General features: G+C 39.8%; 1 protein-coding gene across 3 annotated transcripts in view; it reads right to left on the reverse strand.

Annotated features, from left to right (window-relative positions):
• Positions 1-16,219, reverse strand: part of LOC100226716 (VPS10 domain-containing receptor SorCS1) — a 258,047-nt gene that overhangs the window by 62,236 nt on the left and 179,592 nt on the right. For all 3 annotated transcript variants that reach the window (XM_030276370.4, XM_041717188.2, XM_030276368.4), the window contains exons 6-8: positions 13,815-13,879; positions 6,882-7,000; positions 4,604-4,693 (exon numbers count right to left, since the gene is read on the reverse strand). In XM_030276370.4, the coding sequence (XP_030132230.4) occupies positions 4,604-4,693; positions 6,882-7,000; positions 13,815-13,879 (274 nt within the window). The remainder of the gene's footprint in view (positions 1-4,603; positions 4,694-6,881; positions 7,001-13,814; positions 13,880-16,219) is intronic.

The following is a 16,219-nucleotide window of genomic DNA, read 5'->3' on the forward strand; positions in this document are numbered from 1 at the left end:
TTTAATGAATATTTTGTCTGGTGAATAGGAAGGGTTGTTTATTTTTAGGGTTTTGTTTGTTTGTTTGTTTTTTGGGTTTTGTTGGGGTTTTTTTTTTCCATTTAGTATCTGAGTGATTCCACTCATGACTATGGAATCGCAGATATTAAAAATGTAGGAGTTTTTAAAAAAAAAAAAAAAAAAAAAAAGACCACTATCAGAAACATCTGCTTCTTGCCCAGCATTCAGAAGCCAAATATGCTCAGGACCTGATACAAGTAGGAACTAATGAGAAAACATCTGCTGTTATCTACTGTCTCTAATGGCAATGTGGCTGGAGCCAAAGCCCTGGACCACTATACTGAACAGCACACCCCAAGAAATAAAACAGAAAATCAACCCTAATCCTCACTAGATATAAAGAACAGATATGTAGTTAGATCACTAGCACTTTGAGTGAGGTTTTGTTTTACTCTGTTTCTTCTCTGCATTACAGCAGGCAGGAAGCAATGATGATAAGATTGCATAAGTGAAGAAAAAACAGGAACTATTGAACCTGATCTCATCTTTCAATGCCTGGAGAAATTATTACCCATTTTATTTTATTTTCCATTACCATGGAAAAAGCCACCAAGAGAGAGATTATTATAATGAAATTCCCAGGCTCTATCTGCCCAGCACAGACACCCCAAGTTCTTTGGTGCTATAAAAATCTGTAAAGGTAGGAAAAGAAATTTCCTACCTCCTTTCCTGGAGATTTCTTAGCACCAGGTGATTCCCAGAAGACTCAGCTGTTCAGTCTGCTTTGGGAAGATATCCCAAAGTTATTCTGCTTCCATGAATCTCAGCCAGGATTTTCTATATGCAAAACTGAGAACTTTATCAGAAAATATACTCTTTGGAAGCAGATGCTACTTCTCCCTTCTGCTAATAATAGCCTTTGAAAATTCAGTGTCTGGTGGCTTTTTAGGGAGGATTAATACTTTCAGATGAAGTCTTGTAATGTAAAAATAAAAAAGTAATATAATGAAGAAATTTGATCTATAAATATGAAAGTGGATTCACCATGGAGTTAAGATTCAGAACAGTTACTTGTTCATCCAGATCTGGATCTGAATACAGAGTAGATGCATATGCACTTGATTTACTTTCTTTGCATTGGAGAAATTCATGTCCCAGAAGATGGGCTCATTTTGTGAAGGAACAGATTGGCATAATTCCCGAGGCAATAGGAAAAGTAATGTAAGTCCCACTGAGTCCTACTAATTTTGGTGGTGAACAGACATCCTCTCTCAGCTCCAGCTGTGCCAGTAGGAGTTACAGCCACAGCTGTTTGTCTGTGGCTCCTCTTTTCAGACTGTCACCCTGGTTCAATCTGCGGGTAGATCTACATCAGCAGGTGTTCCCAGTGTGCTCCAGGCAACATTGGCCAGCACAGCTCTAATCACAAGTGTTAATTTCTGCATGTGGGCACACATGGGCAGGCCTCTCCATTCAAACACAGAAAGTAAAACTTGCTTTGCCTGGTGAATGTATTTTTTCATTACCTTACCATTTCATTCAATAGTTCTGTAAAAACTGGGGGAGAGGACTAAAAAGATATTTTGATCAACACCAGAGGAAACTAAAGGCAATTTCACAAATGCTGAAGAAGGAAATGAGTTAATTTATTTGCTAGATGCTTCCTGCATTTGATCAGAGCATGCTGTAAGATGGAAGTCTAAAGAAGATTCCAGTAAGGCTGAAGAAATTTAAGCCTAAGGAAGCAGAGATTGAGATGGAATTGGCATAATATACATAATGTAGAAAGTCTAAAAAGATAGCATTCCAGCTGGGTGCCTTTGGGGATAAATTAACTATTCCTCTTAATATGGCCTTGTCCAATAGATGCAGCAATGATGCACAGCTTTGATAGAAAAGCATTAGTATATGGGCATCAAACAGATCTTGGACCAGCATCTGGAATTTCTTCATTTCCACATTGGGAAAATTAAAATTAATCAGCATATCATATTATGGTTGTTTTTTTTTTTCAGGGTGGGGATTAATTTCTTTTTTCCTGGCAGAGTAAGTAGCAGGGATGTGTAATGTCAGTTTTATTCTGCCAGCTCAGCTGGGCAGAGCACGGGTTCAATAACAACAAGGTTGTGGGATCAATCCCCATATGGGCCCTTTACTTAAGACTTGATGATCCTTGTAGGTAGGTCCCTTCCAACTTAGAATATTCTATGAAATGTCTGTGAAGATGCTGGTTCTTGTCTTTGCCTTATGTGAAATTACTGTGTCTGTCAGCTCTTTTAAGATCTGTATTATACGTTTGTATTCTTATGTATTTATTTTTATTGCTTCTTCCATCAGGATGTACATCCTGAGGTTGAAAGCAGGTGATGAACAGAGGTACCAGATGCACCCATCCCATCACTATTCAACCCAATACCAGTTAAGACAGGTGTTTTTAAAAGAGAAATTGCTTGAAGTGCTTCAGTATTCTCAAATGTCTGCCCAGTGCATTGGTCTAAACTGGAGTAAATGCACCCTGTGTGAATAACATGAGTGACACTATTGTGTGACACAGCCCATACTGTGGTGCTGTGGTACAGAACAAGCAGCATCAACCCACAGAGCAATATCACTGCAACAATTAAGAGATCTCAATAAAGACTATTTACAGGCTTAACACAAGCAGTATGCACATATGCAGGCATTTGCCTGAATGGAACAGAGTTTTAAGTTTATTTAGTCTTTTAATCAAAGTAACTGCAAGGCTGTTAATGTCAACTAGAATAATATTTTAGTTTGATTTGCTGTAGGCCATCCTGCCTGAGCAGCAGCTTCACCTGCCAAGGCTGCCTGCCCTCACACGCCTCCAGTTCAGGAAGAGTGACACGCAGAGACAAAAAGCTTGATATTTCCATCTTCAATTCCAGAAGTCACTTAGTACTGTTTACCATATTTGGCCCCTCTTTCTTAGCTGAAGGAGATGAAAGAGAATTTGGGCATAAAAGAAGCTGTATGTTCCAGTTTCTTGAATAATATAACTCTCTGTGCATTTTTCATACAAGTGCCTATTTTGCTTTGGTGGCAGCCTCTGAGACAGCCACAGTTCCACTGCAGCTCCTTCCAAGCCATATGCAGCTCTTCAGGCCTTGAAGATATTCTGAGATTGTGACAAAGCATCATTCTTTGGGTCAAATAACATTAATATATTTCTCCAATTCCTGTTCTCTGGAACACATTGTAATTTAACTCTAGTGCATCTTCCCTGGATTTCCAGTAATTTCTTTGAGAAGGTGGACAAAAAATAAGTGTGGGCTAAAGGACACAATAAGTTTAAAGCAGTGTCTCTACAGATACTCTGAATTGGCTGTAAATAACAATTTTTATTTGGCTTTTACAACAACCATGCTAAAATGCAACTCCATTGCTAAGAGCTCTTTCAAATAACACCTATTGAAATCTGATCTGAATTTACAGAGTAACTTCTCTTGCTTGGGCAGGATGTTTCAAAGCAACCTATCTTAAAATGTGACTGAAAATTCTGAGGCAGACCACAGGTCTCCTGTGCCAGAGCTAAGGTCTCATGGCTTCTGGTGTGTTTCTCACTATCCTGCAAGCTGGGTTCCAGTGCTGTGAACAGGAGTAAATGCCCCAACAGCAGCACAGGGAAGGTGAGGCACCAAAAGGCTGGGTTTGAGCTGCAGTCTGTTTATACGAAGGTCACCCAGTCAATCCACTGTAAACAGGTCTTTTTGGTAGAGGAATCAAAGACAGACTGTTGTGAAATTAGCCATGTTATCCCTTTGAACATTTCCACCTACAAAATCTGACCTTGCACTTTCTTTTTTTTTTTTTTTTTTTTTTTTTTCTTTTGACAATTCCTGCCTAGTTTCTGGAAATGTATTTGTCTTCTGATCTTAGACCTCATATAGAATCCCTAAGATCATTTTCTAGCTTTCAGCTTAAATCTCATTTAAGACAGACTATATCAAGAATGAAAAGGCCAAAAAAAAAGTCCTCTATCTTTGTTAAGAACCTATTAGGATACCATCTGCAAATTGGCAGTTTCTTCAAAATGAAGCTAACATTTTATATAGGTCTTTCAAAATATTCAGCTTCAGAAGGCAGAAATATCCTTTCAATCTCCAGTGCTAAGTCACCATTGTTAATTAGACCAGAGAAAGAGCAGGCACACAGAGACATCTTTCTGCTTGGTTCACATTAAAATCTACTAATGAGGCAAAGCACAAAATGCAACCCACACAAGACAGTGAGAGGAGAGGGGAATTCTGAGACAAAAAAAAAAAAAAAAAAAAAAAAAAAAAAAAAAAAAGAAGAAGAGAATCCCCTCCAACTTCCAAAACTTAATTAATTAAGCATAAAGAAATGGTAATTTTCATGGGCTGTGGTATCTGTCTACATTTCATGCTCATGTCCTTGACTAGCCAAAGTGCTGAATTTTGCTTAGCACTGTTAGTCCTTTCTTGCTCATAAAAGTTCTGTTAAGGAAGAATACTGTTTTCACTCACTGCATGTCATCTTGCAGTTACTTGTGTTGGACTCAAGATCTTCTATGCAACCCAAATATCTGTAGGCTCATATGGGGGTTCTAGCAGCAGCAACCTACCTTGGGCAAGGAGTACTTTGGCAGCTTCATTTGTGCAAATGGGCTCCTCCTATAAGAAACGTAATAATGTGGTCTTCCTCCTGATGTCAGCTACAAGAGAAGCAGGAAAGTTATCATAATTTTTTTTTTATTACCAGAAAGAATATCAAACAAAAGCTGTTAAGAGAAATACCACAGTGTGGTGGCAATAGCTTAAACTGCAGCGCTGTTACAGCTGAGGAATAAACATTGATCCAACTGACAGTGGCTGAAAAAGAAAACAAGAGAAATCCCATTTTCAGCAAAGAGAGACAAAGGCTAGACTCTCGTGTGAAAACTTGTGAATAGTGAAGTCTTGACTTTAGCTGGGCCATTATGTCACCTCTTGATACCACAGCTCTCCTGTGCCTCACCAGACCACTCTCTGTTCTTTGCTATCTGTAGGCTGTTGATTAGACCAGCACATTGGAAGACATGAGGCTTGGTTTTCATTTCTACTTCCAGTTTTGATTCCTCTGTGGCCCTGGACAAGCCATCATAGGTATCTGCTATGAGATCAGATAAATATTCACAGGTATGGAGGGCAGGAGAAGCTCGGTCAATTTGGTATTTCTGTGAATCTGGCCGTATATTTAACTGCATAAATACTGACGGCAGACCTTGAAAATGCTGGGTTAGAGCAAGGTGAGGTATCATTTTCTACCACCTATTAAAGGAGGGAAAAAGAAAGAAAAAAGCTGTCAATTTTTTATGGCTTCCAGTGCTGCTGAAGTATAATCAATGTTTGTAAAGTACTTTGAAATCCTTGGATGAAAGATACTGAAGAACAAATATTCCAAGGGATTCTCTGTGCAGAACTTTGCTTTAATTGCTCGATACCTGAGCTTATCAAGACTTTTCTTTAGTAGTAAGTGTTTAAAATGCACTGCAGTAGTTTAAAATGCAAGATACACAGAAGCCAGATTCATAACAGATTAAGTAAAATAAGCACTATTTCTCATTCTAAAACTCTTCAACATTTTTTTTAAGGGAACTGGGCAAAAGTTAGGGGAAGGAAGGCCAGAAATATTTTTTAATGAGAGACTGTGAGTTTGTAAATAAAACAAGTTTAGTTTATTCCTTTATCTTAGTGCTTTTAAGCCTACTAATTAATTCCAAATGGCTTAGTTGCAGAAAAGCCAGATGGAGATCAAGGAAAGAAGGGAAGGCTAGAAGGAGGGTGTTCATCTATTCCTCCAAGCATCCACAGCTTGGCACAGGGTCATTCCTCCTCTGAAGAACAGAAGGGATAACACCAGATCCAGCATCAGCCAGGATGGCTAACAAGAAACACCCCAGCTCCTGTGTCAGAGGAGCCCCAAACGCAGAGCCTCTCTGGAATGAGAGCGTGTGGCTGAACAGTGACGCACGGCCCTGTTTTCCCTGCCACATAAACATTTCCCTTCTGCCTCAGACACACTAGGCACAAAAGCTGTTCTGAAGCATACATGCCAGATTTATTTGTGGATTATTTAGACTGGTGTTTAAGACTGAGTTCATTAATGGAAGCCAATTAGCAATCAGCTAACCCAATGTAAAACATAAATCCTCTCTCTTCCCTCCACTCACAAGCATAGTAAAATATAAACTATATGAAAGCCCAGTTTAGGGCTAATGATCTCCAGTTCACCTCCACGTTCCCTACAATTCTGTTGTCATTTTTCTCCTCTTCAGCTGACATTAAATGGACACTGGCAGCAGTCTAATGAAAGCCACAGTGGTTCAAATCTATTCACCAGCTCTCACCTGGAACACAGCCTGGCTGAGTACATCCCATCTTCTGCCATTTCACTGTAATCACAACTGAGGCATAACAATAAAGCCTGATTACTCCTTTGGTGCTTTCCCTGACTCCCTCCCTTCTTTCTTATTTCCCTCTTATACTCAAAAAAGCTTTGGTCTACTCCCTTGTCATAGCAGATGAATGACACCACTTCCAGCTGGGGGTTAAAGCAGTAATTCCAGAGTGCTGATGAGATGGTAAGGAGTGGCACAGAGCACTCCAGCACACAGAGAACATACTTCAAGCAGGAACTCTATGGCCCTACAGCAACAAGAAACTAGAGTTTAAAGGAACACAGTTAGCATTGTAACAAACTGCTACAACCCACTCAGGGCCTTTATGGATCCAGTGTTGTCTGAGCAGTTGCAAACTAACACACATGCACACACATGCAAAGGAATGCAAGAAAAAATAATAGAAGACAGAATAATATAATATAAAGTAATAGAATAAATAAGAGAGGAGGGTGTTCTGCACCTGGACAAAGACATAATCACCCTGGACGATCAGGGAGTTATGGTCAATGTAGCCTGGAAAGGGTTTGCTGCGAGTGGCTTCACTGCAGTTCTGCATCTTGCAGGTGATGTATTGGGCATCTGAAAGGAAAAGAACAAAAACAATACACATGAGATCCTGAGTGCAGATTCTTCCTACTGTCATAAACCTGTTTGCTGAGGTGGCACTTTTGCTTCTCAGATTCATGTGAAGTGAATTGACACCATCCATTCAACACCACACAACCCTTCTTTCCCCTACATCCTTTGTAAATCCACCCTTGATTACTTTCTTCCTTTAATATCCTTCCTTCTTTACCTGCCTTCTTTCATTCTGCCCTAGATCAGAGCTATATATTTTTACCAAGGGAGAACCTTCTATGATGCACCTCTGTATTTCCTACAGCATTTACACTCTGTAGAGTAATTCAGATCAACTTGGAAAATATCTCAGACCAATTCCTGTTCAGGGGTTTTACCTACTTCTCTATCGACTGCATAGGTAGCTGCACTCTGGCAGACCTGGGCAATCATTCCACACTCTCTTGTAACTAGAAGTCTTAGTAGTTGCAAATTAAATGGCCTAAATACAGCCCTTTATCTCACAGCCATGCCAGCCATCTCATATACTGTCACTATGTGGGATGCCCTCACCTCCTATTCTGAAGCACTGCAAGGTGCTCATCTCATAATCTGTCACAAAGAAAATCAATTTGAATTTCTTCATGGGGACAATTTATCCTAGAATACAGAACCAGATTCTCAGTAATCTGTTTGGATTCTTCCAGATTCATTAAGAATTTGCACTGTGTTTTATGACAAACCTGAGCCACACAAGGAATAATTTTGGCTTTTTAACATTAGTACTTACATGATAGAAGCACTATGTTCTATTTAATGTTAGAAGTACTTCTAATCATTTTCTTTGGATAGACACAGCCCCTTGTTTGATATAATTACCACCTTCAGATCAGAGAAATAGGATTTTACACTGAAATAGAAATGGCTGGAATTTTACCATCTTGTATTTAATCTTGGTTTTAATGCAAATCTATAATTTGACATTTCTCTCCTTGCTTCTAAGGGCTGTTGACTTCTGCTTGAAACAGACACGCAGGGTAACGAACCTTCAGGAAAGTTCGATGAGGGATGATTTTTCTCCAGCATTAGCAGGGTTCTTGGAGTATATAAAGTGCTAAGTATTATTAGTCGCTGCTGTTTATAACATTTTAACACTGTCGCAGTTCACTGCAAAGCATTAAAGATATTTCCATTCAGAAGGACGTGATTTTTTCCACATTAGCCACGAGAGGGCAGGGAACTCACAATTCCCAGCCTGCGGATTCCTGTGAGCTCAGGGAAGTTCTTTTCAGAGCTGCTCAGCCTTCTGCTCCCCAGGAAAGCGGGGGACCGCGCTGCGCGGTGCAGCTCGACCCCTCCTTGTCCCAAATCTGCTGAAAGGTGACCACAAGGTCCCCTTGGAACCTTCTCTTGTCCATGCTGAGCAAGCCCAGCAGTGTCAGCCTTCACAGGGAGATGTGCTTCAGCCCTGTGATCATCTTGGTGGCTCCTCCGGCCTTGCTCCAACAGCTCTGCCTGTGCTGAGGGCTCCCGAGCTGGACACAGAACCCTGCAGGGTCTCGCACTCTGCCACAGCAAAGGGAAATACGTGCCAACCCTGAGCTCCAGCAAAGCAGCCTCAGTTGAAATGGTCCCACTGCCCCCTGAGCTGTTAAAAAGTCTGGGGGATTAAGGAATCTCCTCCACAAGAGGTTTTAAAGAGCAGGCCAGGTTGACATCCATTAGAGTCGACTGAGGTTTTTGGATCCTGCTTTAATGGAGGAATGGGGACTATCCCTATTTCTGCTGTGATCACGGGAGCCTGTGCAGCAGTGATTGTATCATTGATGAAGATTTACTAAGGCAATTCCTGCAAACTTTTACAGTGCAATTCTCCATGGCTTCAATTCTAAAATGCCAGTAATAACTACTAAAGGGCAGAGCGCTGAAATTGCTTAAGGTAATCTCCCAACAGCCAAACACTGTGATGTGCACAACAGGACAAGCTCTGTTTGCTACAGGAGACAGAAAGAAGGAATAGCAGGCTTCTTGCAGTGCCTGGTTCTCACTGTTTTCCTTGGGGAAGATTTTCTGTGTTCACATTAACTCAAGGATATTTTCCATTTCATTCTCACGGACATTTCATGTGACTCCATTGGCAGAGGTTTGTAATTTAGCATTAATTAATGTCAATTAATGTATTCAGTTGCTAAGCTCTGGAATTAATTTCATTAGTTTTCTCACACAGATGTTTTCCCTGCCATAGGTAATTAGGACATTATGCTTTTCATTTCCAGAACCCTCACCTCCAACAACAGCTGCTGTTTTTAATATACAACAACAAAGTCACACTGTGCCTGGAGAGAAGAACATAGCAACTCCCAGATCTTACACCCCCAGATGAGTTCATTTTTGACAGGTTTAGACACCCAGAGTAGGAATCTTCTCAGGGAATGGCAGCTATTTCTAAAGAAGAAGCAAGAAATGTCACAGAACACAGCAGAGGGGACATCTTGTAAGGGAAACCTCTGACATAATTAATCTGTTTCAGTGGTGAAAGAGAATTGCAAAAGCTAACACAATAAAAAAAGAAAAAAAAGAGCCAGGGGGACCCATCATGAAATATTTTAGTTTTCTCCATTTAGCTTGAGCACCATTCTCATATGTTTTCAAATACAAATGGATCCAACCTGTCCCAGAGACATTTCTTGGCTTGCTGGTGGAGAAGGAATGTTATTGGTGGCTACTGGAGGCTGGCTGGCCTCTGCAAAAGTAAACAGGAGAGTTTTAGATCCCTTCCTAAAGCAACGGGACTTTCTTCAGGATATTTTGTTGACAAGTGCTTTTTTTGGATTAAATATCAAACCCTAACATCCACTACTTCCTAGCATAAGCTTGCATGTATGTCTTCTCAAAACCTTATTAGATCACAGGGAGGGTCAGAGAAAATGGTCGCTGTACTCTGCACATATAATTTATATTTTTCCCGTCTTTAGTTCATTGAGGAATGTGTCTTTGCCTCTATCAGTAAAGCCACTTGGGACAAATCAGATGTTTATACAATGTAGTCAATGATCTGTTTCTCGCACAGATTTTCTGTGGAGCATCCCAGTTCATTACTGAGCAACTTAGACATCAGGACAGTTTCTTCTTTTGCAGCATGACTGTAACTAATGACCCATAAGGACATGGTAGTGACATACGTCACTGAAAGACCCAGGCCTGTAACCCCTGTCCCTCAGGGACTAATAAAACAAGCCTAGGTTGCCTTAGCAGTGCATGTACATCTTCAGCATTCACAACCTCCCATGGCAATGAATTCCACAGTTTAAATAAATGTTCTCCGATGCTTTAATTTTTTTTTTTTTTTTTTTTTTTTTTTTTTTGAGAAACACACAAAATGACTGTTCTTTCCAGCTGGTCTGAATATTGATTTGTGAAACATGCATGGTATGGGAATATGCTCACAACTCTCCAGGACTCAGCAACTGCAAAGCAATTAACCAATAATGAAGATCAGTGAAATGAAACCATCCCATTTACTAACTACTCACAAATCTAGTTTTATCCCGCTGCTACTCGTCATTGCATGTCAGCATCAGAAATCTTTCTTTACACAGGGAAGTATACCCTCCACCATGTCTGGAATAAAGCTATAATGAGAGAAACTTACAGATGCCATTCTCCAGGACAAATACTAATCATGATCAGGAAAAAACCTAGCCACAATCAGGAAAAGAAAAAACAAAAAAACGCTGCATAGGTTTAGGGAACTACAGGAATTAATTCACCACTGTAGCTATGTTAGGAAAAGACTGCCAGGCTAGGCTGTCTACTCATTTTTTCCACAACAGTGATTGTTTTATTCTTCCCAGCAATTTCCTGTGAAAACAGAAATTAAAGTACTAGTGCAGTTTTGTGATTCAGGCACTATTGGCCAGATGCTCAATCCCTGTGGATCAGCAAGCAGAACATGTCTGTTGGCCCCAGGTGAGACTTTGGTCTTACCTGCATCACAGCAGCACCTAAATTATCTTTCAGTAGGAAAAGCTGCTATGTAAATCAGGACAGCAGAAGAAAAGCAAAGAAAACAAAACTACTTTTTAAATATCAGGAGCTCTTTACATTTTTGCCAGCACATTAGAAAAACCCTTAGCTTCTTTCATCCACACTAAAAAAAATTAAAAACTTTACTCTAAATAAATTGGTCTCTTATCTACAAAAGCCAATGCATGGCTCATAAATGTAATAGTTGTTCTACTGTCTACAGAATGTCATGTAGACATCCTCTGAGTCAGTTTTGCCATTCTCTAGAGGGCCAGTGGGTACCCAGTTAGTCTCCAAATGCCTTGTAGGAATCCTTCTTTCTAATTTGCACCAACAGTCTGGATTCCTCCATAGGCACCACCTGAAAAAAAATTACCTCCCATTTAATTAGCTTGAATCAGGCCTTACTGGGATAACTCTACCAAGCTCAAATCAGATAAGCCTGTTAATTTTAGGATCTTATGTATTCTTCAGAAACCTGAACCCTATGTGTCATTAAGTTTATACCTTCTGAGAGCACTTTAGGTTGAATTTGAGCAAACCTAGATTTAACTTCCACCATCAGCCTGCTGGCTGTGGTGGTGAATGCAACAAAGAGAAGCTTATTGTGTGATTAAGAACCATAGGGGATTAATTGTCTTACTGGGGTGTTGCCCTAAAGCCAGACCAAAACAAAAAGAAAAAAAAAATCACAATTCCTGCTGACTACTGGCTCGCCTTTGATCCTGTTCCAAAATCAAAGCGAAACACCAGGGACACCAAGTGTACAAATGGAAATGTGAGATAACATTCATAGGAACTTCTTCCAACCAGAAAAAAACAGTTTTACCACCATGCTCTCAGCCCCAAATTGATATGGATTTGGCCTGAAGCCTTTGAAAAATAAACAAAAGCATCACATTCCACAAGATGAGAATTTGCGTGGTGCTCTCCAAAACTTAAACAACAGCATGAAAACCATAAAAGGCAGCAATTAGCCCTGCAAATGTCTCCACCAATAGAAACTGAGCAGGCTGTACTCAGCTCGCACATCACTACCTGCACCCTACTTTGATTAGACACAGTTTGTTCAGGAGTCCACATTTTTTCTGGATCCCAAGCTAAAAAAAAAAAAAAAAAAAAAGAAAAAATATGTAGGGAGAATGCACACTCAAGAGCAACATGGCTAGCCAGATCCTCAGCAGGTGTAATTCAACACCACTGAAGGTATACTGATTTATGCCTGCTGAGGAACTCTTGTTTGGTCCTTGCAAACATTTTACATTATGTACATAATCACAATAAATTAAGTGCACAGACAGGCCATAATCAGAAAGCAGAGACAGAGAGTTACTGGTGTTCTAGCAAGGAGAGCCCAGTACTAAGGTTGTTCTCTGCCCACTGGGAGATGAATATCCCTCAAATGCATCACTAGAATACAGCTCCCTAAACATCCTCTCAATGACCTCAAGGTTTTAATGACTTCTAACAGTAGTATTTTGTGCTGAAATAGACATTGTCCTGTTAGAATTTTTTTTCTTTTTAGCATGTCCCAAGAAATAGAAAGCCTCATGTTCTCAGCCTTGCTGCCACATCACGTAAGTGAAATTGAGGGGAGAAATAATAATCACAGATCACAAATTATAAGAAATAGAGATAATACATTCTTTCACTGTCACTAATCCTACATATCTTGAAATGAAAAGACCTTTAAAACTTAATGGTTTCTATCGCAACTGTTTCTTTTCAAAATTCATATTCCAAAAACTTCTCTTTCAAGTTACATTTCCTAAGTTAAAAACCAGAATACCTTACAATTAACTTTTCAGATATTTTTTAATTTTCCAATGACAAAATGCACATTTTAAGTTGCACCACTGCATTTGAGGGTACAATTCAAGGGGGAATTTTATCAGTTTAAAAAACAATTAATTCAAGGTATCATTAAAACTTCTGGACTGCAAATGATAAAAACTTTCCTGTTATGTTGGAGGAAAACTGCTATTTACTGAGGAAACAATAAGGAATTAAAATGACTGGATCTCTGGCAGCTGGGCATTCACTGTGATGCCTGCCTGAGGCAATCCAATGTTGTGGAAAAGAAATCCATGGAGAAAGATCTGCAAAGTTAGTGGAGCTCAAAGATAGACCTTGAGAAAGCCTGGATGGGAGGAGAAAAGGCCAGTGGGTGGCTGAGGGTGCCTGAGAGAATTTACAGCCAATTAGGAAAATGTTTTGGAGTTGCAGGCAAAGGAGGCTCCTGAAATAGGGAAAAAAAAAACCACCTCAAGAACCAAAGCAGGGAGGGAAAGAAGCTGATGAAAGTGAAGGACAAGGACGGGACATGCAGTAACAGTGAAGAACACACTCAGACTGGTCATTAAAAGGTTTCTAATTGGGCATTTTTAACAGTAGTACCTTAGGCAGAGTATCCCAGGTCTGCTAAAACTATGAAGCTATGAGCAAGGTGATGTTATGTACTGTGTGAACAAACAGCAGCTAGACTTTGTGACCCAGGAACTTCTCTTCAGTGTCATGTCCCCATCAACAAAAATCATGTAAGAAGAAATAAAAGTGTTGTGTGTAGTAACTCAAGTTACTGCTTATCACCTATTCTTCCTTACCATGTCCTCAGCTCCTTTCCCAGCCTGGTTAACTCAACATTTTCCCTTGCTGGAAAGGCTGACAGACCTAAACTGGAGCAGCCAAACTCCTCATAGTACATGAGTGAATCAATAAAATAAGAGAGATTTCTATTGTTGTATTGTATGGTTGCAAGAATATGAGGAGAGCCCAGTATACCACAATACTTGGAAGCTGATGTACTTACGACCATCCACTGTCCTTGCCTCCAGGTGCACAAGGTCAGGCTCTCTTCCATTCCCCATCATAGACCTGTAAAAAGAAGATTGAGACAAGGGCATTAAAAACAACATATGAATGGCTGAGAAATTGCTTTCAAAGGAGATCCGGTTTAGCTGGACATAAACTCATACTCACTAGCAAGAACTGATAATTTTGAAAGAATTGTGGAGTTTTCCCTAAAATTAACTTGAATATTCTAAAGAAGTTCCACCATTTTATCTAATAAATGTCTTTGTACTTATAAGCTCTTTATTTCTCACCCCTTCACTTCTTTCCACCTGGAGACCTGTTCCTGTTCTTGTTGGCACATGAAATTTTGATGTTTTTCCTGGATTGGTCAGAATGATGCATTTCAGTTCAGGGTGGAACACAGAAGACTTTAATTGATGGGATAATAGTATTTGCCAGCATACTAATTATAGCTGTTCCTTTATATTGGACATTTTATGCACATTTGCTTAATTGACACTCTTAATGATCAATGTTCCCTCATTAATTAAGAAGTTTTAAAAACTCATTTTATCCTGAGACATTTTATCACTTCTGATCTAATAAAAACAGTATTCCATTAATAAAAGACGTGTCACATTGAAAATGACTGTTTGTTCCCTCTGAATTAACAAGTAACAAATAAAGGCTTCGAGCACTGCAAATAAGGAGTTTATGGAATTAAACTTTGCTTCCATTATTGAGGTTACCCTGGACTGGCACTGGTGGCCTCATCAATTCCCTGGAAGAGTTGAAATGGCCAGTGGTTTGATGGACAGCCTGAATGATGCATGACTGCTCTGTGTGCCAATCCCACTGTACAGCTGCCTCAGCAGCATCTCTGACCATCAGTCTTGTTTCTGGTCTTCATCCTATCATCCAAGTCATAACCCTGGATTAAAGCTAAGGGTTAAACAACCCGTTTCTTGTTAGCTGCCTGACCTCCTAGTTAATAGAAGCATGAGGGAAGACACACATTCATTTCCAGTGACAGAAAAATTAGATGTTCTCTTCAAAACCTCATTATTTTTCAGGAAATCAGAAGAGAGGTTCAAACAGTGATTTAGACCCTAATTCAGTTCCCACTGACTGTAATCAGAGGCACCTCCAGTGCTTAATCATAATGTGCATTAACTAATAACTATTATAAAAATGTTAACAAGACTGTGTCCTGATTAATCCTTACCTTTGCTTGACAAAATATATAGCAATTCACTAGCTAGAAATGTTTTATTCTCCTTTGCTGGGGACTGAAGTTCAGAATACTCTGTACCAGCATTGCTTTTACCTCTTCTCCATTTTTAATAAAGTCTATGGCAAGTTGCTATTTCCTTAAACATTCAACTTCCACTTAAAATCTCTGCTTCCTGGTAATAGACACCAAGTGAGGGGGGAAGGAAGCACTTTCCTAGGGCATTTTTATGATGCCTGCTACATTCAGCAGATTTGAGGCCAAAATGCTGGGCCTGCTCATTATAATTCAGTTCAAGATAGACAGTGACAAAAAACACTAAAAAAACTGCAGGAAAAAGCTAGCATCTCTCCTCTTTATTCTTGTTTATTTAAATGGGATTTAAATACTAGAACTGGAATATTGGAATAGCCCACCTGGGCTATTGCAAAGGACATAGTACAGCTTTGTCAGCTCACTCCTCCTCCTGACCTCACACACTTCCATGGAGATGTGAACTTTCCAAAGAAACAAGGAACAGATTCCACACATTTGAAAATTTTGTCTCTTAAGAGTGCAACAGTGGTGCTCATGCAGCAAAGCATGTGAGTCTACACTCAGGTGTTTTGTGAATTTCCTCCTCACAGTGCTATTCTGACCCCAAAAGAAACATCTTTTGCACCTTCTCAGGAAAAGAGAGACAATTTTATGAGTCATAATTTACTTTCAGGTGCCTTAAGAGCAGCATATAAAGATCTGGACCCCTCAAGCCCTGAAAGAAGTCACCTGCATTATTAGTATCATACCACAACAGCCAGTACTGGGACTGTAGCAGCTTCAATTCAAGGTAGAATTAAGGCATCAACTGTCCCAAGGGGTACAGAACAAGGACAGCTGAACCACAGCTGGTGACAAACCTACAGGACTTCCTTTCTTTTGATGTCTCCTAACCCCTGCAACTTAGGAATGTGATGACAAAGATGAAAAGTAAGGTCTAGAGGAGGAAATTCCTAAAGTCAAATAGGATGTCTGAGGTATAGTCCAGAGCCATATCCATGACTTCCTGTCTGCCAGATCTTTCTTCCTACATTAGAAAACACACATTTCATTGCTTTGATATACAGTTGGCTTATTTATTTGTGACAGCACAAGTCATGGCCAGGCCCATAATATTAAATGCCAACATGAAAAATCAGTTGTAAAGAACAAGC

The sequence above is a fragment of the Taeniopygia guttata genome, chromosome 6 (genome assembly GCF_048771995.1).
Source record: "Taeniopygia guttata chromosome 6, bTaeGut7.mat, whole genome shotgun sequence".
Taxonomy (NCBI): Eukaryota; Metazoa; Chordata; class Aves; order Passeriformes; family Estrildidae; genus Taeniopygia; species Taeniopygia guttata.